Genomic DNA, 22073 nt, shown 5'->3' on the forward strand with positions numbered 1-22073 from the left:
TTGATTGGTAAACGCTAAAGTTCAGATGTGAATGTTTGTTAGCTATTTCGGTTGGGTTCTGACGGGTCGGTTACTATTCATGGCCGACTCCGAATTTCATTTTATTTTATTCTTGGTTATTTTACTATTTTGATTTGTTTACGCGCGTTTGTAAGTTTCGGATCGCAATAGATAGCTCTAATCTGATCCGTAGTCCTGGCGAGAGTTGGGCAGGCAGTCCGCTAACCCCTTTGGTTCGCCTTAGGGGAAAGTGGGGCTGTTACACCACACCATAAGGGTGGGAGGGCCTCTTATCCTGTCCTGGTAATCAAGTGTTGGACGTAAAGTCGTTGGGTGAATCCCTCGACCAGTCTATAACATTCAAGTGTTGGACGTAAAGTCGTTGGGTGAATCCCTCGACCAGTCTATAAATATAAGTGTTGGACGTAATGTCGTTGGGTGAATCCCTCGACCAGTCTAAGGTATACTCGAATATTATTGCTTCCCTATTTATTTACTTCAGTCGAATCAATACGTGTTAATTGTTTCAAGTTATTGCATGATTTTGGGGCACCACTGAGCTTTAGCTCACCCCACGTTTATTTGTTTTCCTTGACAGGTCTTGAGGTTTGAGAAATCTGAGCTACTTATATCTTCTTAAGAATGTATCTACTTCGTTTTGTGGCTTGTAATGTATTTGAATTAAACGATATAGTTTTGTTTTGGGATTGCCACTTGAAGCTGGAAAAGTGTAAACCCTGATTATAATATTTGGCTTGTATGTGTATATATACTCGGGCTGTATGAAATTTTATGTTTTGGAAACTGTAAGACTTTACTTCTTGAATGTAACGCGTGTGGTGTTTAGGAGCCGCCGATTGGCTAACTTCGGATGTTGTTATCTTTGAAGTTAATGTGTTTTAGTGGTGTACATATATATATGTATGAATTGGGTTTTTGGAAACTTAGCGAAAAAAGGTAATTCGTGCATGCCAAAAGGTAATTCGTGCTGTAACCCTAATCTTTGAGGAACGTGCATGGAGGGGCCTCCGTGGCCGCCGCCGGCCACAGAGGGTGCACCTGGCTGCGCAGCACCTTCCAAGTCATTCGCCGACGTGCTATCTGGTTCGGGCCAGCTGGAGGTGTCAAATATTCCTGATCTGGGTTGTTGTTCAATTCATAGAGGGGAGCCGGAGCTGCGATTATCCCAGAGAGATATGCATCTGCTTTCGAGGCCTTTTAAGAATGCTTTGGTCGGACGTTTTCCGTTTCGTCGCCCACCAATGGAGGTTATTAGGGGTTTTTTGTTTCGCTGGGTCTCAAGGGAGACTGTGAGGTTGGCCTTCTGGATATGAATCACGTACTGATCAGGCCGTCGACGGAGGAGGATTATACACGACTTTTTGTGCGCCGGTCTTGGTTCGTGAAGGGAGCGCAGATGCTGATATCCAAATGGACATTGGATTTCAAAGTTCATCAGGATTCGACATATGCTCCGGTGTGGGTATCTTTGCCATCACTTCCTTTGCCTTTGTTTAATGCGATGTACATTGCCAAATTAGCTGGTTTGTTGGGACGATGTCTGAAGATTGACGCAGCGACTTTGGCCCTTCGACGTCCTTCGGTGGCGAGGGTCCTGATTGAGATGGATATATCAAAGCAGCCCCCGAACCGTATTTGGATTGGGGAGGCTCAGGACGGGTTCTGGCAGGCTGTAGAATATGAGAGCTGGCCGAAATTTTGTGGCCGAAATGTTTTAGGAAGAATCCGGATCTCCAGCCTTCCAAGAGGATCGGGACAGCAACGGTGGGTTCCCAGCCTAACAATGGTCATTCTCTCTTGCAGAGGGAAGGAGCGCGGAAACAGGTGGAGTGGCGTCAGCGGACTGATGGTGCCTTGGTTTCTGGCCAGGGAGTAGAGGGCAAAATTGCCGGAAATGGTGATCCTGAGATGGGTGCTCCCTCTGTGGTCGCTGATATAGGGCGGGGGGTGCAGCACCAAACATGGGTTCAGAAGGCGCCGATGTTATTGACTAATTTTGTTAACGTTTCGACAGCAGAAGAAGTTTTGGCTGGTGATGGGACTGCTGCACTTTCGGTTGCTGCTGATGTGATTGCTGCTATACCTGAAACGTCTTCGGGGGATTTAAAGGAGTTGGAGCAGGCCTCGGCTCATACGTTGGTAATGCAGGTGGAGGAACGGGAGAGGGAGGAGTTGGTCGCGGCGTCTGTTAATACCTTTGCGGTGTTGAACGCTATTGATGACATGGAGGTGCAGGATTTTGATCGTATTCCTGCTAGGTCTGCTGGTCATTTTCGGGCAGCCAAGGGGCATAGACGGCAGTGCTCGGACGGGGATAATCCGGGGGAAGTAGCACCGTGGGAGCAGCTAAAACAGTTTCAAATGGTGTTGCATCGTCGGCTGCGCCATGCTTCAAAGCGATCAAGGGAGGGGCTGAGTGCGCGGGAGCAGCCTCAGGTCACGGGCGCTGGTCGAATTGAAATTAGGCTCCAGGGTGGCCACTCGGAGAACGCTCCTCTTAATCAGGTTCAGTTCCAATCTAAAAATCACTATTCTTTGCGGTCTCATGTTAAGTCCCATTAAGTTTGTAGTTTGGAATATACGTGGGGCTTCTCGCAAGGATTCCCTTAGATATTTGCATAAGATTTGCATAAATAATAGAATAAGATTGCTGGTTCTTTTGGAACCTTTGTCGGACATTCCACAATTGGAGGTGGTACGTCGGCTCCTGGGGTTTGATAAGGCTTTGGGAGCATTGCATAACAAGGTGTGGGTATTTTGGTATAGTGAGCTGTCTTTGAGCTTCAGGGAGATGGCAGAGCAGCTTCTTCACATGCACATCATATTTTCCTCTGGGTGTTCAATTCAAGTTTCGGCAGTTTATGCTAGATGCTCGAGGGTGGGGCGTCGAGAATTGTGGTCGGCAATGGAAGGATTAGCGGGAGAGGTTATCGGGCCATGGCTACTGGCAGGGGATTTTAATGTCATCTCCACCTCGGAGGAGCGTGTGGGCGGTTCTCCGGCTAATGCAAGGAACATGGAGGAATTTAATGCAGCTATCGGCAGTTGTGGCTTGTCGGAGGTGCCATTTGATGGGGGGTTATTTACCTGGACGAATGGTAGAGTATGGCAGAGATTGGATAGGGCCTTCTTGAATCAGGAGTGGGCTGATGGGTATGAATTCTCGCATGTCTCCCACTTGGCCAGGGGACGGTCAGATCATGCTCCAGTCTTGATTAACTGTCAGAATGGGGGCCACAGCAAGCGGTCGTTTAGATTTCTGAATGTTTGGAGGCGGCATTCGGGTTTTATGAACGTGGTTCGACAGGGTTGGGCGATGCCGGTTGAGGGTGAGGGTATGCTGAAATTTTATAACAAGCTGAAAGCTGTTAAGGGGTGCCTGCAGGTTTGGAATGTCCAAGTATTTGGCAACATTTTTAGCAAGGTACGGGAGGCCGAGGCTTTGATGAAGCAACGTGAGGAGCAGTTTGACGCGGAGATGGATTCGGCGTCCTGGGCAGCGTTGGAGGAGGCAAAGGCGGCTTATGCACGGAGTTTGGCGTTGGAGGGTGAGTATTGGAGGCAGAAGGCGGGCATCAAATGGTTGCAGGTTGGGGATGCTAACTCAGCATATTTTCACTCTAAATGCCGGCAACGGCGAAATTTCAATTTTGTCGCTCGAATTAAAGATCAGTCGGGTGCATGGTTGGAGGATCTACAACACATCAGGCAGTCCGCAGTGGATTTCTATTCGTCTTTATTCGCTTCTGAACGACATGGGTGGCATTCGCCGGTGCTTCCCTTCTCGGTCCCTCAGTTGGCGCCGGCGGACAATGACATGTTAGCTGCTTTACCAGACATGGCAGAATTAAAGGGGGTGGTTTTCGCGTTGGACGCAGACAGTGCACCAGGACCAGACGATTTTGGGGCGGGTTTTTACCAAGCCTGTTGGGATATTATCCAGTCTGATTTATTGGAGGCGGTTCAGGCTTTTTTCCAGGGTATGCGTTTGCCTAGGAGTTTCACTAGCACATCTATTTTGTTATTGCCTAAGATCGCAGGCGCCATGCAGTGGAAGGACTTTCGGCCAATTAGTCTTTGTAACGTCTGTTCTAAAGTTATTTCTAAGCTCGTCTCGGATCGATTGGGTAGGGTTCTCCCTGCCTTAGTATCACCGTGGCAGACTGGTTTTGTTCCAGGCCGGGGGATAACGGATAACATCCTTTTGACGCAGGAGCTGGTGGTAGATTTAGATAGGCGCCTGAGACACCCGAACCTCATGTTAAAGTTGGACATGGAAAAGGCATATGACAGGGTCGAGTGGCCATTTCTTTTGTTTATGCTTCGTAAATTTGGTTTTGCGGAACAGGTGGTCGACATTTTCTTTCGTCTGGTGTCTAATAATTGGTTCTCAGTATTGGTGAATGGTGAGGCTGCTGGATTTTTTAAATCTTCAAGGGGTGTTAGGCAGGGCGACCCGGTTTCTCCTGGCCTATTTGTGTTAGTGGCAGAATTTTTAGGCCGCGGGTTACACCATCTGCTGGAGCGTCAGCCTGGTCGGTATTTTGTTACGGCAGGGCTTCCGGTGCCGTACCTTGCTTTTGCGGATGATATGCTTTTGTTCACAAGATGTTCAGAGGAGTGCCTGGTTGCAATAAAGGGTTTTTTGTCGGAGTACGAGGAGACTTCAGGCCAAAGGGTGAATGTCAGCAAGAGCTCTTTTTTTCTGCCTTCAGGGGCTACGTCGGAACAGGAGCAGTTGGTGACTAGGGTCCTAGGCTTTCACAGGCAATGCTTCCCATTCACCTATTTGGGTGCTCCTATATATAAAGGCCGGAGGCGGGGTGTCTTGTTTGATGATATTGTCTCTAAAATGCGGGCCCGTCTTGAACACTGGAGTACTAAGCTGCTCTCCTTTGGGGGTAAGATGGTTTTAGTACGGCATGTACTGGCTTCATTACCTATGTACTTACTTCAGGTGGTGAATCCTCCAAAGGCGGTACTCACACGGTTGGGTACAATTTGTAATTCCTTTCTTTGGGATAATAAGGGGGAGAGGCGCATTCATTGGTCTTCCTGGGACAAGCTGTGTTTTCCCATTGATGAGGGGGGTCTGGGTTTTCGGTCCTTTAATGACATGGCAAGGGCTTTTGCGGTTAAACTATGGTGGCGGTTTAGGCTTGGAGAGTCCATTTGGGCAAAGTTCATGCATGCCAAATACATCAAAGGAGTTCATCCTTCGGAGGCATTGGTAGAGCGGGCTACAGATACGTGGAAGCGTCTTGTGGCCGTACGTCAAATGGCTGAACAGAACATTAGGTGGTGTTTAGGGGAAGGACTTGTGGATTTTTGGAAGGATAGATGGGTTTTTAATGAGCCCTTAGAGAGTGTGGTGGGTGGCTCTGACAAGCCTCATTTTCAAGTCGCAGAGTTTATTGCTAGGGATGGTTGGGATGAACAGCGGCTTGGCCGGTGGGTTCCAGGGTTTGTCGTCCAGGCGATCAAAGAAGTGTCTCACGATGTGGCTCGGAAGGATATGATGGTGTGGGTGCCTTCGCCATCGGGCGATTTCACGGTTAGGTCGGCATGGGAGGTGCTTCGGCAAAGGAGGCTTCGTTCAGTTGTCGATTCCCTTCTTTGGCCTTCGGTTTTGCCGGCCAAAATGTCTTTTTTGGCCTGGAGATTGGTGCGTAATTTCCTCCCTCTAGATATGACATTGAGTTTTCGGGGTTTGGCTTTGCCCTCTCGGTGCGGGTGTTGCTACCTGGCGGAGGAGACTCTTTTGCATGTTTTCTTAACTGGTCCAGTTGCTTCGGAAGTGTGGAGGAGAGTGTCTGGCCGATTTGGTTTTCAGCTGCGTAATTGCTCCAGTATGACGTCGATTTTTATCTCTTGGCATTTTACGTCAGCTTCCTCTACGAAGGATCACATTCGGGCAGTCATGCCGGTTGTAGTGTGCTGGTTCCTTTGGCTTGCCAGGAACCAGGAGCGGTATCAGGGCAGGCGATGGGAGGTTGGCAGGATACTCCGCGAGATGGATTGTTTTCTGGACCAGCTCGGGAGGGCAGGTAAGTTTCGTCGGGCGCATTTTACGGGGGATGCGGATTGTGAGTTACTCAGGTTCATTAAAGTTTCCCCGCGGAGGGGGACCCCTTGTGCGGTGGCCTGGGAGAAACCGCCACTAAGTTTGCTTAAGCTCAACTCGGACGCGAGTGTGAATCGTGGTAGGGCCTCGGGTGGTGGTCTATTGCGGGATAGTCATGGGAAGTTGATCTTTGCTTTCTACAAGGAATTTGGAGATCACCAGGTGTTGGAGGCAGAAAGTATGGCTTTGTTGTTGGGTTTGCAGTTGTGTGTTCAGAGGGGGTTTTGCCCTTCATTGGTAGAGGTGGACTCCAAAACGTTGGTGCATTTGGTTGGCTCTGGGGTCATTGCTAAATGGCCATTATGTAATATTTTGAGGAAGATAAGAGATCTTTTGGAAGGTTTTTCGGCTTCTCTCTCACATATTTTCCGGGAGGCTAACTCCTCTGCGGATAGGTTAGCAGCTTTAGGGGCTGGAAGCACCCGGGTGTATGATCAGGTTCACCAACTGCCGGCTCTGGTTCGGGCTTCGATTAGTCTTGACGCACGGGGTGTGCCGGGTGTTCGTTGGATCAGTGAAGTGAGTTAGGCTGTGGTTTTGGTTGTAACTGTCTGTTTTTTTTTTTTGTTCTGCACTCGTTCATTTGTTCTGCAATAAGATTTGGGGCTGGCATTGTGACAGCCCCACCTCCCCCTAAGGCGTACCAAAGGGTTCGGCGGACCGCCTGCCCAACTCTCGTCAGGACTCACTCACTCGTATCTTACGCATACATCCATAGACAAGAAATAACATCGCAATTCAAACTTATAATATACATCGAAACTCAAATCCAGATACAAAGCTTCTACATACCAAAATACTTCAAAGTGTTTACAATTCGAGTACAATCAACCCTGGTCGGGTACTAGCACAAGTACAAATTCAAAATTCAAAACAACTAGACTACGCTAGTCGGTACATGTCTCACGCCTCGCCCGTACCCCCTGTAAGGAAAACAAATGGAGTGGAATGAGCTAAAAGCCCAGTGAGGTTCCAAATAGCAAGTTGGCCATTATTTAAAAGTACACGTATCAACGTAGCAAAAGATAGCGAGCATAACAAGTTCATAAAAGTGAACACTAACACTTCAAGTAGCAAATTTCCAAATGAGCGAGTGTAAAGTGCTTTTGGTTTTTAAAAGAAACAATAATCCAATAGGCAATAATCATTTCCAAGTATAAGGATACGGATGGCTCTCAGGAGCCAAGTTCCCATTGCTTCACCAGAGCTTGATCAAATATTAGTTGACACTCCGTCAACTTTCAAGTAAAGTAACCAATCCAGTAGATCACCACTTAACTCCAATCTCCGTCCACCAACCAAACCCCTTACCGGGCCCGAACTCCAAGATAAACACTGGTGGTAATACTCGAGTATACCGATTAGTCGAGGAGATAACACTCCACTCGACAACACTAGATACCCATGGTTCATTATCTAATCGACCAGGCCCTTGCCGGCTCGACTCGATTAACTAGCCAATGGGGTTTGGGTCCCCAAAAAGTCGATGAGATAACACTCCAATCGACTGAATCAAGATAAAAGTACGGAGACGGGAATGAGAGGTACCTCCCACTCAGATCGAGTGTGGTACATACTGCCGCTCAGTACTTACAAGTCACGTACAAGTATCTCAAATCAATTGCAACAATAAACAAGTACATATCACATTAGGGCAAGTGCGATAAAGTACACCCTTGCTCGATCATACCAATCACATATCATTCGACCATATTGGTCAAATATTAAAACTAGTGTCCAGTTCAATCAGGTATTTGGAAGCACTCACCAAAGGTCTAGTGCCTCTCAAAAGTCACATTCAGGTCCAACTCTTTGGTTGGAGTCCAAATCTGCGATAAAATATCATTTATGCATGTAAAACTCTCTAAAGTTCGAAACATAGGAGTTTCGCTTCAAGAAAATCAAGTAAATGCAAATCGTTTAAGTGGTATTCACGATACTTATCAAATGCAGAACAATTCATGCTCGCTCTTAAACCTTTGTAACTTTGAAGCAATTATACTTTGAAATACCATTTGAGTCGAAGAAATGGTGAAAACGTATTTCTATTAGTCGTAATTTTCATTTTTCCAAGGGTACAAGTTTCGGCCGAATTCTAACTCATATACCTCGATAAAAGAAGACGCAAATATTCTAGATGGTTCACGTGGTATTCGCTCTCAAGCCTTACTCGAGTCGCAAGTATATCTACCTAGCCCTCGAGTGCAAATTTGGGCAGCACGCCCTTGGTATTTACCTATTTTCCAGCCATTTATGGCTTCATTCTTTTTCTCAATCAGCCCCAAAACACATAAATAATCTCATCACAATAGTCGTTCAATAGGCTAAAAGTCATCCAAATACAAAGCAATTCTAGCAAGTAAGCTTCACTTGGAAATTCGAAAAGAGTGGCTAAAAGCTAAGTACAAGTCTTAACCGTTTTAATTAAGATAACTTGTTAAAAGAGTAAAACTTTGAGGAAATAAGAGATACATTAGCGAGAGAAGTTCAATAGGGGTACATTTGAAGTCAAGGAAGTGGAAAAATCAAGGTAAGAGGTTGGAAGTAGGCCGTCCGAGGTTTTAAAGTCCAGAAGCCTGTTTCTCTGCTTTAGGAATCTACCGAGATGAATAGTAACAGTAAACTTTAAAAATTCGCAACTCGAGTTCCACAAGTCAAAAAATTATGAAATTTATACTGTTGTAAAATAGATTTTTAGTACTACCACATCCCAGAAGACACTTTTTAGAGATTAAAATCACAAATAGGCCAAATATTCGATCCAAGTCAAAAATTCATTTTCCTGAAGAAACAGGACATTCAAGCAGGGCAGCCTACTTTGAGGAGTCACGGACAGCAGTACACATGGCAGAAAAATATGAAGGTTTTACATAACAAAGGCCCATGAGTCTAGTTTCAAATGCCACTGACGGCACCTCAATCGGATTTTTCTACACCAAGATATAAGCATTTTACTGAAACTGGTCAGTGAAATCCGAAAATCTGGAAACTCAATTTCACTTGTGAAAAACTCTTTTTTCTCTTTTAAAACCACAAGACTTTTATTCCAACCACCCATACATTAAGTATGACATTCATACCAGCAATTGTAACATAATTTAAGCATCAAATTTCAACAAAAACCAAAGATATACGTATATGCCAAGTTGAAAGTTTTGTAAGATGTGTAGACTAAGATTAAATCATTTTCTATTCAATAGTCATGGATTCTAAGTTGTTTGTAGTTTGGGTTTTGTTCCACTACACCAATGAATAGCAACCAGACTAAGCCAACCATCATGCAGCTTAACTGCACCAATGAATAGCAATCTAAAGTTTAAATACCCACTTCCGCAAAACATTGACATGTTTTATAAAAGGAGAAAATTTGAACTTCACTACCATTATTCTTATACGGAACCTGGTCGTATATCTAAAATGGAAATTAATCATATACTGTGTCCTTGAAGAGCACTACCTAAGGAACCAAGAGACATAGATATTGGCACCCAAATCCGTAGTATATTGGTTTTCACAGCAGCTCTCTCTTTGAAGCATCTGACACGACTTCTATTTCAGAAACTCACCATTGTTATCTAAAAATAAAGCCAAGAGTGCAGCATAGCAACTAGAACAACTTACATACGACTTTCACAGCTAGTAATCCTATATAACCTGAAGTAGATATATTTCATACTTCTGCTAACACGAGTCTTCAAGGAAATTCCAGTTACAAGCGTTAAAATTCTAGCTCCTTAGCCTCGGTCATCTCAGAAATTTTCCAGCACCCAATCAGCCTTTAATCTAAATTTTCTTCAGCAAGGTTCATTCTTAGCTAAAGTCTAACATTCATGTCCATATACGTGAACTAGAGAGTGTATATCAGTCATGCACATAAGAAACAATCAGAAAATCTCAGCTTAGCTCAACAATATCACATAACAGCTTCTATTGAGCATTTCCAGCACTTGGTCAGTATTTTAATCTTTATTTCTTCAGCCAAACCTCTTATAAACTTAAGGTAAATGTATAACATATGTTTCCTATCATTGGTTTTCCAGAAATTTCCAGCAATAAATCCAGTCTTTACAACCAATTTCTACTTCAATCCAACCTCAAGGAAATATACATCAAAAGCCCTCTAAAGTATGTGAAAGAAATTAAAGTTCCAAGTCATGTTACCTTTAAAACAAGCTAGAAGTTAACTCCCCTGTTTTGGTCCTTCTACTCGATCAAACAAGCTGGAAATGGAAACAAGACTCAAGCTTCCTTTCAGTTTTCTCTCGCTGGTTGCTCTTGGCTGAAGTGGAAACAAAACAAGGGAAATTTCTTTGTTTTCCCCAAATTTTCTCTCGGCTGGAAGGTGGGTGCAAGCCACAACCTTTTCCTCTCAACTCTCTCTACTCTCTCTCGGCTAAGGTGGGACAAAACAAGTGAGCAGTCTTGTTTGTCTTTGTTTTTCTTTCTCTCGGTGGTTGAGCTAAAGAAAAGAAACAAGAGGAAGTAAATTTGGCCTAGTCAACTTGCATGCTACTTGGTCAAAAATGGAGGCAATGGAGAAATATGTCTCTCTCGGTTGGGCAATTGGAGTAAGACAAGGAAAAACAATCCGGCAGCTTTCCCTTAAATTTGTTTTTTCCTACTCTCTTGCTTAGTCAAAATTTTCGGCCAAGAGAAGAAGATTATGGCTGATATTTCCACTCCATGGTCGGCCAAGAGGTAAGAAAATGAATGAAATGTCTTGGTCCATTTTGCTTCCAAGGTGAAGACTAAAACTAGTCTTGATCAAAGTAAAAAATCCAATAATTCTAAAAGTAATTAGCCAAGATTAACCCTTCATTTCCGCTCAAATAGAGTTTGCACAACCAAATAAGTTTGACTACTTCAATTAAACCCTTGCAAATGTTTTCAAAATTATTGGACCGAAACAAGAAGGTATAAAATCATATATAAATCATTTTCCAATTACTAAGAAATATAATTCATTCAAGGTAGAGAATTTCAAAACAAATACGTTTCGAAAACACCTTGCAGCACAATAACCCCTTTTGTACAAATCTCCCTCTAGTTCACAAAATTTATCGCACCTACCTCGCTAGTTGGACGAGTTGGTATATCACCCCAAGAAAACCAACATGCAATAAATTGAATGAGGCAATAGGAGTAAAATCACGATTCAACCGTTAGATTAACCAAAGATTCAAGGCAATTAGATTAGAATACAAATATATATATATATATAATTTTTGAGAATATCAATATAAATATAATTTTCGGGTTCTCACAATCTTCCCCCCTTAAAAGAATTTCGTCCTCGAAATTCCAACCTTTGCTCATACAAAGCTTGATTCTACAGGGTTTTTCCTCAACTCCAAAGTAGCTTCCTACTACCCTAGATGCTTCTACTAAAGTTTACTTGAGGGATAGTCGTATGAACGTAATGGCTAAACTATTGCTCTAAGGAAGGGCTAAGATGGCTTAGAATATTTACGAGGATATAAAATTAGAACTCGATGAAAAGGAACCATAGCTACGAAACTTGTTTGCTACGTTTACTAAATGTTGGCTTCATACACTATGCACTGGCAACTAGTCTGTTATGTAAATCTCTGATCATGTCTACAATTAAATCCCTATACGTGTACTACCCCTTTCTAATAGAATTTCCTTCATTACGGACCACAAAGAAAGAATCCTCACTTAAACTCAAGAATAGTAATGCACAACACATATAATCGGATATCAAGATGTAACTCCAATCGAAGACAAACATTGACTATCACTAGGGAAAAACATCAAGTATCAAGTCCCATGTTCATCAAGTAGATATATCCTATTACGTAAAGCATTCATGATACACCTTCAAGGACACAACTAGTTGTTCACTGCAGCTAATATAGTAGAATCACCATAGCCTAACTAATTTGTTTGAATAGTTCCTCACTTGGTGTTTAAGCTTGCCACTTCTATAATATACACCAGTTTTCCGCTAACACGTTCTAGTCTTAGTTACAGCATTCACAAGTCACAAGTAGAAGATATATACCTCTTCTTTCTATTTGTCCTTCTTAATTGCCAATTTGACTCCACCCATCTCTTTACATTTCCTTTTTGTATCATGAAACTTCCTTTACCATATTGAACTTTCTTGCCAAGAGGGTCTTGTTCGAGTGCACCCCTTTCAAATTGCTATTACCACCCCATTAATATCTTTTCATCTTCCCTTTTCATTCCCATGTACTTGTTCAGCTATTTCCACATCTTTTTGTTTCAATTGATTTCTTTTGGGAGCTCTACCTCCCTTCGAAAAATCCCTGTTTCCTCATGTATAACTTCCAAATTCTTCATTTCATTGATTCACTTAACCATATAAATGACCATCAAATTACAAATTACCACTCTAACCATACAATCTCCTTTCAAGCCATGTAATCTCTAAGTTTTTTTTTTTTTCTGTCGGTGCAAGGGCACCAATTTATTCATAAAAACTAGTCTGCACTAGGACACAAGTTGGATCAAACTAAGAATTACTACCAAATTAACATGGCTCACATCTAGTCATCTCATGTACTTGAGTGTACCTTATCTGTGTTGCACAACCTAAACCATAAAAATATGCCACTCAATTCATCAGCTAGCGTCAACCCATGCTCTAGCATTATATACAGTTCCCCTCATTATGCTACTATCTACAAACCCAAAATCCAATGAGCAACACCTAATGTTCATGCTTTCTCACATAAATCATATATCATCAGCCTCTCAAATTAGTCGAGGTACAAAACTCTTCAAATACATGGACAAATTCAAATCTATCATTAGTAAAGCCAATCCAAGGTAGCAAACATCACGTAGTAATTCGCCAATCTACTCTTCCTAGTCCAAAAACAATTCCTGTAATCATGACCTAAATACACCATTGGCCCTTCATCATTGAACTCTCGTATGTCGCATATCGACTACTATAGTTACTTAACACAACTAAGAAAATAACCTTATATGACACTAACACAAGGAATCCTTCAAGAACTATACTTAATCAAAACTCGAAGAAGTACAACTAGTTATGTACACTAAATGATAAGGATCCTAAGCCTTACCAATAGTTTCAATACATCCCCAGGTCCAAACTATTAATAGCCTCCGTGCCTTGACTTTTGTCATCAAACCTAACTCAAATTCGATCGAGATATCGACTCTCGTCCTAATGCTCTTATCTCTTTAGTATTCAGGTACAAGAATTCAAAATAAGATAATTCACAACTCGAGCTGGCCAGTCCCAAGAGTAAATCATATACATTTGAGATTCCTACCTGACAGATATATCTATTGTCCCCAAATACCATGATAAAGGCTTGACACCTATAATATTCATGATTCACAACTTATGTTCAAAAAAGAGCACTTAGTCCTTTACGTTTATTCACGAAATCAGGACCATAACACAACTTGGCCCAAACTCACCCCACGCAGAGACCACGCGAGGCAGCTCTGATACCACCTGTGACAGCCCCACCTCCCCCTAAGGCGTACCAAAGGGTTCGGCGGACCGCCTGCCCAACTCTCGCCAGGACTCACTCACTCGTATCTTACGCATACATCCATAGACAAGAAATAACATCGCAATTCAAACTTATAATATACATCGAAACTCAAATCCAGATACAAAGCTTCTACATACCAAAATACTTCAAAGTGTTTACAATTCGAGTACAATCAACCCTGGTCGGGTACTAGCACAAGTACAAATTCAAAATTCAAAACAACTAAACTACGCTAGTCGGTACATGTCTCACGCCTCGCCCGTACCCCCTGTAAGGAAAACAAATGGAGTGGAATGAGCTAAAAGCCCAGTGAGGTTCCAAATAGCAAGTTGGCCATTATTTAAAAGTACACGTATCAACGTAGCAAAAGATAGCGAGCATAACAAGTTCATAAAAGTGAACACTAACACTTCAAGTAGCAAATTTCCAAATGAGCGAGTGTAAAGTGCTTTTGGTTTTTAAAAGAAACAATAATCCAATAGGCAATAATCATTTCCAAGTATAAGGATACGGATGGCTCTCAGGAGCCAAGTTCCCATTGCTTCACCAGAGCTTGATCAAATATTAGTTGACACTCCGTCAACTTTCAAGTAAAGTAACCAATCCAGTAGATCACCACTTAACTCCAATCTCCGTCCACCAACCAAACCCCTTACCGGGCCCGAACTCCAAGATAAACACTGGTGGTAATACTCGAGTATACCGATTAGTCGAGGAGATAACACTCCACTCGACAACACTAGATACCCATGGTTCATTATCTAATCGACCAGGCCCTTGCCGGCTCGACTCGATTAACTAGCCAATGGGGTTTGGGTCCCCAAAAAGTCGATGAGATAACACTCCAATCGACTGAATCAAGATAAAAGTACGGAGACGGGAATGAGAGGTACCTCCCACTCAGATCGAGTGTGGTACATACTGCCGCTCAGTACTTACAAGTCACGTACAAGTATCTCAAATCAATTGCAACAATAAACAAGTACATATCACATTAGGGCAAGTGCGATAAAGTACACCCTTGCTCGATCATACCAATCACATATCATTCGACCATATTGGTCAAATATTAAAACTAGTGTCCAGTTCAATCAGGTATTTGGAAGCACTCACCAAAGGTCTAGTGCCTCTCAAAAGTCACATTCAGGTCCAACTCTTTGGTTGGAGTCCAAATCTGCGATAAAATATCATTTATGCATGTAAAACTCTCTAAAGTTCGAAACATAGGAGTTTCGCTTCAAGAAAATCAAGTAAATGCAAATCGTTTAAGTGGTATTCACGATACTTATCAAATGCAGAACAATTCATGCTCGCTCTTAAACCTTTGTAACTTTGAAGCAATTATACTTTGAAATACCATTTGAGTCGAAGAAATGGTGAAAACGTATTTCTATTAGTCGTAATTTTCATTTTTCCAAGGGTACAAGTTTCGGCCGAATTCTAACTCATATACCTCGATAAAAGAAGACGCAAATATTCTAGATGGTTCACGTGGTATTCGCTCTCAAGCCTTACTCGAGTCGCAAGTATATCTACCTAGCCCTCGAGTGCAAATTTGGGCAGCACGCCCTTGGTATTTACCTATTTTCCAGCCATTTATGGCTTCATTCTTTTTCTCAATCAGCCCCAAAACACATAAATAATCTCATCACAATAGTCGTTCAATAGGCTAAAAGTCATCCAAATACAAAGCAATTCTAGCAAGTAAGCTTCACTTGGAAATTCGAAAAGAGTGGCTAAAAGCTAAGTACAAGTCTTAACCGTTTTAATTAAGATAACTTGTTAAAAGAGTAAAACTTTGAGGAAATAAGAGATACATTAGCGAGAGAAGTTCAATAGGGGTACATTTGAAGTCAAGGAAGTGGAAAAATCAAGGTAAGAGGTTGGAAGTAGGCCGTCCGAGGTTTTAAAGTCCAGAAGCCTGTTTCTCTGCTTTAGGAATCTACCGAGATGAATAGTAACAGTAAACTTTAAAAATTCGCAACTCGAGTTCCACAAGTCAAAAAATTATGAAATTTATACTGTTGTAAAATAGATTTTTAGTACTACCACATCCCAGAAGACACTTTTTAGAGATTAAAATCACAAATAGGCCAAATATTCGATCCAAGTCAAAAATTCATTTTCCTGAAGAAACAGGACATTCAAGCAGGGCAGCCTACTTTGAGGAGTCACGGACAGCAGTACACATGGCAGAAAAATATGAAGGTTTTACATAACAAAGGCCCATGAGTCTAGTTTCAAATGCCACTGACGGCACCTCAATCGGATTTTTCTACACCAAGATATAAGCATTTTACTGAAACTGGTCAGTGAAATCCGAAAATCTGGAAACTCAATTTCACTTGTGAAAAACTCTTTTTTCTCTTTTAAAACCACAAGACTTTTATTCCAACCACCCATACATTAAGTATGACATTCATACCAGCAATTGTAACATAATTTAAGCATCAAATTTCAACAAAAACCAAAGATATACGTATATGCCAAGTTGAAAGTTTTGTAAGATGTGTAGACTAAGATTAAATCATTTTCTATTCAATAGTCATGGATTCTAAGTTGTTTGTAGTTTGGGTTTTGTTCCACTACACCAATGAATAGCAACCAGACTAAGCCAACCATCATGCAGCTTAACTGCACCAATGAATAGCAATCTAAAGTTTAAATACCCACTTCCGCAAAACATTGACATGTTTTATAAAAGGAGAAAATTTGAACTTCACTACCATTATTCTTATACGGAACCTGGTCGTATATCTAAAATGGAAATTAATCATATACTGTGTCCTTGAAGAGCACTACCTAAGGAACCAAGAGACATAGATATTGGCACCCAAATCCGTAGTATATTGGTTTTCACAGCAGCTCTCTCTTTGAAGCATCTGACACGACTTCTATTTCAGAAACTCACCATTGTTATCTAAAAATAAAGCCAAGAGTGCAGCATAGCAACTAGAACAACTTACATACGACTTTCACAGCTAGTAATCCTATATAACCTGAAGTAGATATATTTCATACTTCTGCTAACACGAGTCTTCAAGGAAATTCCAGTTACAAGCGTTAAAATTCTAGCTCCTTAGCCTCGGTCATCTCAGAAATTTTCCAGCACCCAATCAGCCTTTAATCTAAATTTTCTTCAGCAAGGTTCATTCTTAGCTAAAGTCTAACATTCATGTCCATATACGTGAACTAGAGAGTGTATATCAGTCATGCACATAAGAAACAATCAGAAAATCTCAGCTTAGCTCAACAATATCACATAACAGCTTCTATTGAGCATTTCCAGCACTTGGTCAGTATTTTAATCTTTATTTCTTCAGCCAAACCTCTTATAAACTTAAGGTAAATGTATAACATATGTTTCCTATCATTGGTTTTCCAGAAATTTCCAGCAATAAATCCAGTCTTTACAACCAATTTCTACTTCAATCCAACCTCAAGGAAATATACATCAAAAGCCCTCTAAAGTATGTGAAAGAAATTAAAGTTCCAAGTCATGTTACCTTTAAAACAAGCTAGAAGTTAACTCCCCTGTTTTGGTCCTTCTACTCGATCAAACAAGCTGGAAATGGAAACAAGACTCAAGCTTCCTTTCAGTTTTCTCTCGCTGGTTGCTCTTGGCTGAAGTGGAAACAAAACAAGGGAAATTTCTTTGTTTTCCCCAAATTTTCTCTCGGCTGGAAGGTGGGTGCAAGCCACAATCTTTTCCTCTCAACTCTCTCTACTCTCTCTCGGCTAAGGTGGGACAAAACAAGTGAGCAGTCTTGTTTGTCTTTGTTTTTCTTTCTCTCGGTGGTTGAGCTAAAGAAAAGAAACAAGAGGAAGTAAATTTGGCTTAGTCAACTTGCATGCTACTTGGTCAAAAATGGAGGCAATGGAGAAATATGTCTCTCTCGGTTGGGCAATTGGAGTAAGACAAGGAAAAACAATCCGGCAGCTTTCCCTTAAATTTGTTTTTTCCTACTCTCTTGCTTAGTCAAAATTTTCGGCCAAGAGAAGAAGATTATGGCTGATATTTCCACTCCATGGTCGGCCAAGAGGTAAGAAAATGAATGAAATGTCTTGGTCCATTTTGCTTCCAAGGTGAAGACTAAAACTAGTCTTGATCAAAGTAAAAAATCCAATAATTCTAAAAGTAATTAGCCAAGATTAACCCTTCATTTCCGCTCAAATAGAGTTTGCACAACCAAATAAGTTTGACTACTTCAATTAAACCCTTGCAAATGTTTTCAAAATTATTGGACCGAAACAAGAAGGTATAAAATCATATATAAATCATTTTCCAATTACTAAGAAATATAATTCATTCAAGGTAGAGAATTTCAAAACAAATACGTTTCGAAAACACCTTGCAGCACAATAACCCCTTTTGTACAAATCTCCCTCTAGTTCACAAAATTTATCGCACCTACCTCGCTAGTTGGACGAGTTGGTATATCACCCCAAGAAAACCAACATGCAATAAATTGAATGAGGCAATAGGAGTAAAATCACGATTCAACCGTTAGATTAACCAAAGATTCAAGGCAATTAGATTAGAATACAAATATATATATATATATATAATTTTTGAGAATATCAATATAAATATAATTTTCGGGTTCTCACAGGCATCCCCTCCCCGTATACGGGGTTTGCCGAATGAAAAAAAAAAAATTGTGTTTTAGTATTCAAGCCGCTTAAAAGTTGGCATGATCGGATGGCGAATTGTGTTTTGGTTTAAGTTATACGTGGATATTTGGTCGGTTTGCTTGCATGAGTCCTGGCGAGAGTTAGGCAGGCGACCCGCCAACCCTCTGGTTCGCCTTAGGGAGAAGTGGGGCCGTCACAGGTGGTATCAGAGCTCCTATCGAGCTCGTGCCGGGAGAGGGTTCTCGGACTGTGGGGATTGGCTTGTTAAGTGCGGAACAAAAGTCTATAGTTGGGGATATTAGATTTGTACGTCGAGTAGGAATCTCTGTGACGCCCCGAAAAAAAATGAGTTTGAGAACCCGGAAATTTTCTAATTTTCTAGGGTTTATTTTTTTAACGCCCGCCTTTTCTACATTTTCTTGATTAGAAAAATTCCCCAGATAAAGTTTATGAACAAAAATAGTTTTAAAATGATTTTTCTAGTATCGGTTAGTTTTTGAGAAATTAAAAGCGTATTTTGAACGTGGGACCCACGCACTACCGGTTAAATGCACCACTTGATTCCACTTTCTTGCCATACAAGTTTATCATTAATGGAGCAAAATATCTTTCCCCTCTTGGCCATCCTATTGGCCGAAATTTAAGGCAAAGAAAAAACAAGGAAAGAGAAAATTTGTGTGGTTGAAATTAGACCAAGTGTTAGCCAAAACTTGTGGTGGAAATTAATCCTTATTTTTCCTACCTTCTTACCTTATAAACTAGCTTAATCTTCTTCATTTTCTGGTTCTTCTTGGCCGAGCAACATAAGGAGAAAAGAAAGAAAATCCCTCAACTTTTGCCTTCCATTTTCTTGCTCAATCTCTTGATCCAACCGTTACAACTTCAAATTTCTCCATAAAACCTCTTCACTTAGTGTTTGTGAGTTGTTTGGTGGAGTTGTTTGAGAAGCTAAGGTGACAAGTAGCTCTCCCTCTTGTTTTGCTAAGGTGAGTGGTGGATGAACACCTCTCCTTCCTCTAATGATGTTCAATTCATGATTAGTGGTGTTATAAGATGCAATTTCATGGATTATTTCTTGAGTTTGGTTGAATTGGTGAAGTTTTTATTTTTTTGAGGAATTTTCTGATTTAATGTGATCATGGTGTTGTGGTCATGTATGATGATTGGAAATGATGTTTAATGACTCTAGGAGGTGGAAAAAGTGATTAAGTGCAATCAATTTCTGTTTTGGAAGAAATTTCAGAAAAATTAGGTTTTGTAGTTCTTCTTTCTGCCCGAATTTATTGCACCATGTTAGAGGACGAATTGGACTTTGCTCAAAACATGAAAGTTGTAGGTATTGATTAGTTTGAAGTTCCTGTAAAATTTCAGGTCATTTGGACTAGTGTAGAGTGAGATATGTCGTTTTTACTGTTTCTGTTCTGGGTTGATCAGAATGCGAAAACTGCGCTTGTAATCTTTTGTTTTGACTGGAATTGGTTTGGATTTTGAAGTTGGTGTCTTCTGATGAAATGTATCTGGATGTCTTAGCTTACATATGCCTTTGGAATTTCGGCATTTGGACCTGTATAGACTGAGTTGTGTTCATTACAGCATAGTGCAATTTGGGAACCTGCAATTACGGTTCTGGGTTGGTATTCTGCATTTTTGACCTGTTTGCACTCAAAACTGGGTTGAGTGACCTTCTGTAATATTGTAGCCCTATCTCCTAGCTTCGAAACGGTGTGTCTTGCACCTTCATCCGACAATCGTAACGCATTTGGTACCATTACCGCAAAATGACGTCAAAACTGTTTTTCTGGTTTTGAGCTTAACCTTCATTTCCGGACTTTTCCTAGCTTGACTTGTACTAGTACTACTTGGAGCTTGTTGAATAGCTATTGGATGAACTTGTTGTTGTGTGTGTACCTTTGGGACTGGCTGAAGAAATAATGAAGCCATGATGGCTGGGAAAGTAAGCAAATTCAGGGGAAGTGCTGTCCGAAGTTTTAAAGGACTTGTTTGCATTGAGTTTGTGATCTAAGACTTGGATTTGAGCAAGGCAATGTTATATGATGGATGATTTCTGAGCCATGGAGGTGAGTGACCTCAAACTATTTCTAAAGTTATTTATGAACCGTTTCTTACATTATTTACTCTTGAACTGTTTCCAAAGTTACTTTTGAAATGTTTTCTTGCATATCATGCGTGCTGGCATGTGAGTGTGCCTTGTTTGCTATATTTCTTGACTTCATGACTTGTATTTTGGTTGATAACGTGTTAAGCGCTTATAATGATTTCCAAAACGAGTTTTCGGGGCGAGTGTGTACTTTATCACACTCGACCTCGATAAATGTGAAATTTTCGATTGAAATATTACTTGCGCATGAATGTAAGCCTTTTGGGCTGAACTGGCCATTGCCCCTTGTTACCGGTCGTCTTGAGCCAGAAGCGGACTCGGTCAGGCGATTAGGAACTTGGGTGAACGTTTGGTATACTCGAGTATTACCTATGTAGGTTGGTGGAGCCTGGCCAAAAGCCAGCGACGGGGTGAATGAAATGAAATAAATGATAAAATGAGCGAGGAAATGTCAGGAGAATGAATGTATCCTTTCATGAATGTTACTATCGCTTTCCATTGTAAATGTTTCTTGAATTATTGATAATCCATATTTACTGTTTTGCAAATGTTGTAGTTGTTTCTGGATTTATCATTTGATATATGACATCATTGAAATGAACTATTGTGAAACCGATTTGATTACTGATTTTAATGGTTACTCGCTGAGCTTTTAGCTCACCCCAAAAATGTTTTATTCCCCTCCTCACAGGGCTCAAGGCAAAGAAAAGCTGGGAGTGCTTATTCACGTGACTGGATGGCTTATATCGTGTACAGTTTAAGTTTGGATCTATTTTGTGTACGAGTTGGTCTTGTATAAATATTTGAAATTGATATGGATGTAAGTATACGTTCCACGATTGGAATCAGTTTCCGCTGCATTTGAAATATGTAATCATTGGAGAATTTGATGAAATTTTGAGTTTTATATTGTAATTGGGTTGAGGACTGTAGTGAGCGACTGAGTCCCGGCGAGAGCTGGGCAGGCGGCCCGCCGAACCCTCTGGTTCGCCTTAGGGAGAGGTGGGGTCGTTACAATCTCAAATATAGGTGAGTTACTCTTGGGACTGGCCAGCCTGAGCTGTGAATTATCCTATTGCTAGATTCCTGTACTCGAGTACCAGATATTTCATTCAATGGTATATTTGCAAATTGTGAAGAATTTAGTATATCGCATTATGATGGGACTAGAAAGCATGATTAAATTTGGCAAGGTAGAATCGAAAGGACCAAGTCTAGCTTTTGAAAGTTTAAAGTGAAGAGCCAATAGTGAGACCTTGAAGATTAGTGCCAATTCTGTTTTTGAGATGAATAATTTTACTAGTCATTCAATGGTAAATGGAATATATGCCATCTCTTACCCAAAATAATGGTTTAGACATAGAATTGAGTGAAATAGTAGTTTAGACAGGAACTATACAGTTGTGAACAGCTCTAAACCTTGAGGAGAGTTTTTAAAACTGAGGTGAGATAAGTTGACGAATTTGCCATGTGAGGTGAGTTATCGATGACATTGTGGTTCCTTAAGTGTTACTGGAGAATTATTTGGGGCTAATGTCCAATAAGATAAAGACAACTAGTTGTTAGGTCATTAGAAAAGCCAATGTATGAAATGTTTGAGATCATTTAGAATACTTAAGAGCCATTGATGTACTTAAGTAATAATCATATT

The 22073-nt window shown here is 41.1% G+C and overlaps 1 protein-coding gene and 1 long non-coding RNA gene across 2 annotated transcripts; one reads left to right on the plus strand and one right to left on the minus strand.

Moving 5' to 3' along the window:
* The first annotated feature begins 1016 nt into the window (after positions 1 to 1016).
* LOC113737276 (uncharacterized) lies at positions 1017 to 6673 on the plus strand. The gene is made up of 4 exons (XM_072056240.1): positions 1017 to 1232; positions 1304 to 1693; positions 1825 to 2561; positions 2662 to 6673. The coding sequence occupies exons 1-4, from the start codon at positions 1017 to 1019 to the stop codon at positions 6671 to 6673; spliced, it is 5355 nt and encodes a 1784-aa protein (XP_071912341.1).
* A 198-nt stretch (positions 6674 to 6871) lies between these two features.
* Positions 6872 to 18160, minus strand: LOC113736928 (uncharacterized). The gene is made up of 3 exons (XR_003459868.2): positions 17175 to 18160; positions 10307 to 13936; positions 6872 to 7068 (listed from the first exon to the last, which is right to left on the minus strand). It is a non-coding gene; the product is annotated as an uncharacterized lncRNA (long non-coding RNA).
* Positions 18161 to 22073: the final 3913 nt, after the last annotated feature.

The sequence above is a fragment of the Coffea arabica genome, chromosome 6e (genome assembly GCF_036785885.1).
Source record: "Coffea arabica cultivar ET-39 chromosome 6e, Coffea Arabica ET-39 HiFi, whole genome shotgun sequence".
Taxonomy (NCBI): Eukaryota; Viridiplantae; Streptophyta; class Magnoliopsida; order Gentianales; family Rubiaceae; genus Coffea; species Coffea arabica.

Coding starts and splice junctions, on each gene's coding strand:
- LOC113737276 (XM_072056240.1), top strand. CDS start 1,017: ATGGAGGGGCCTCCGTGGCCGCCGCCGGCCACAGAGGGTGCACCTGGC. Junction 1,233..1,303: donor GGCCTTTTAAGAATGCTTTG/GTCGGACGTTTT, acceptor CTGGGTCTCAAG/GGAGACTGTGAGGTTGGCCT. Junction 1,694..1,824: donor AGGACGGGTTCTGGCAGGCT/GTAGAATATGAG, acceptor TCTCTCTTGCAG/AGGGAAGGAGCGCGGAAACA.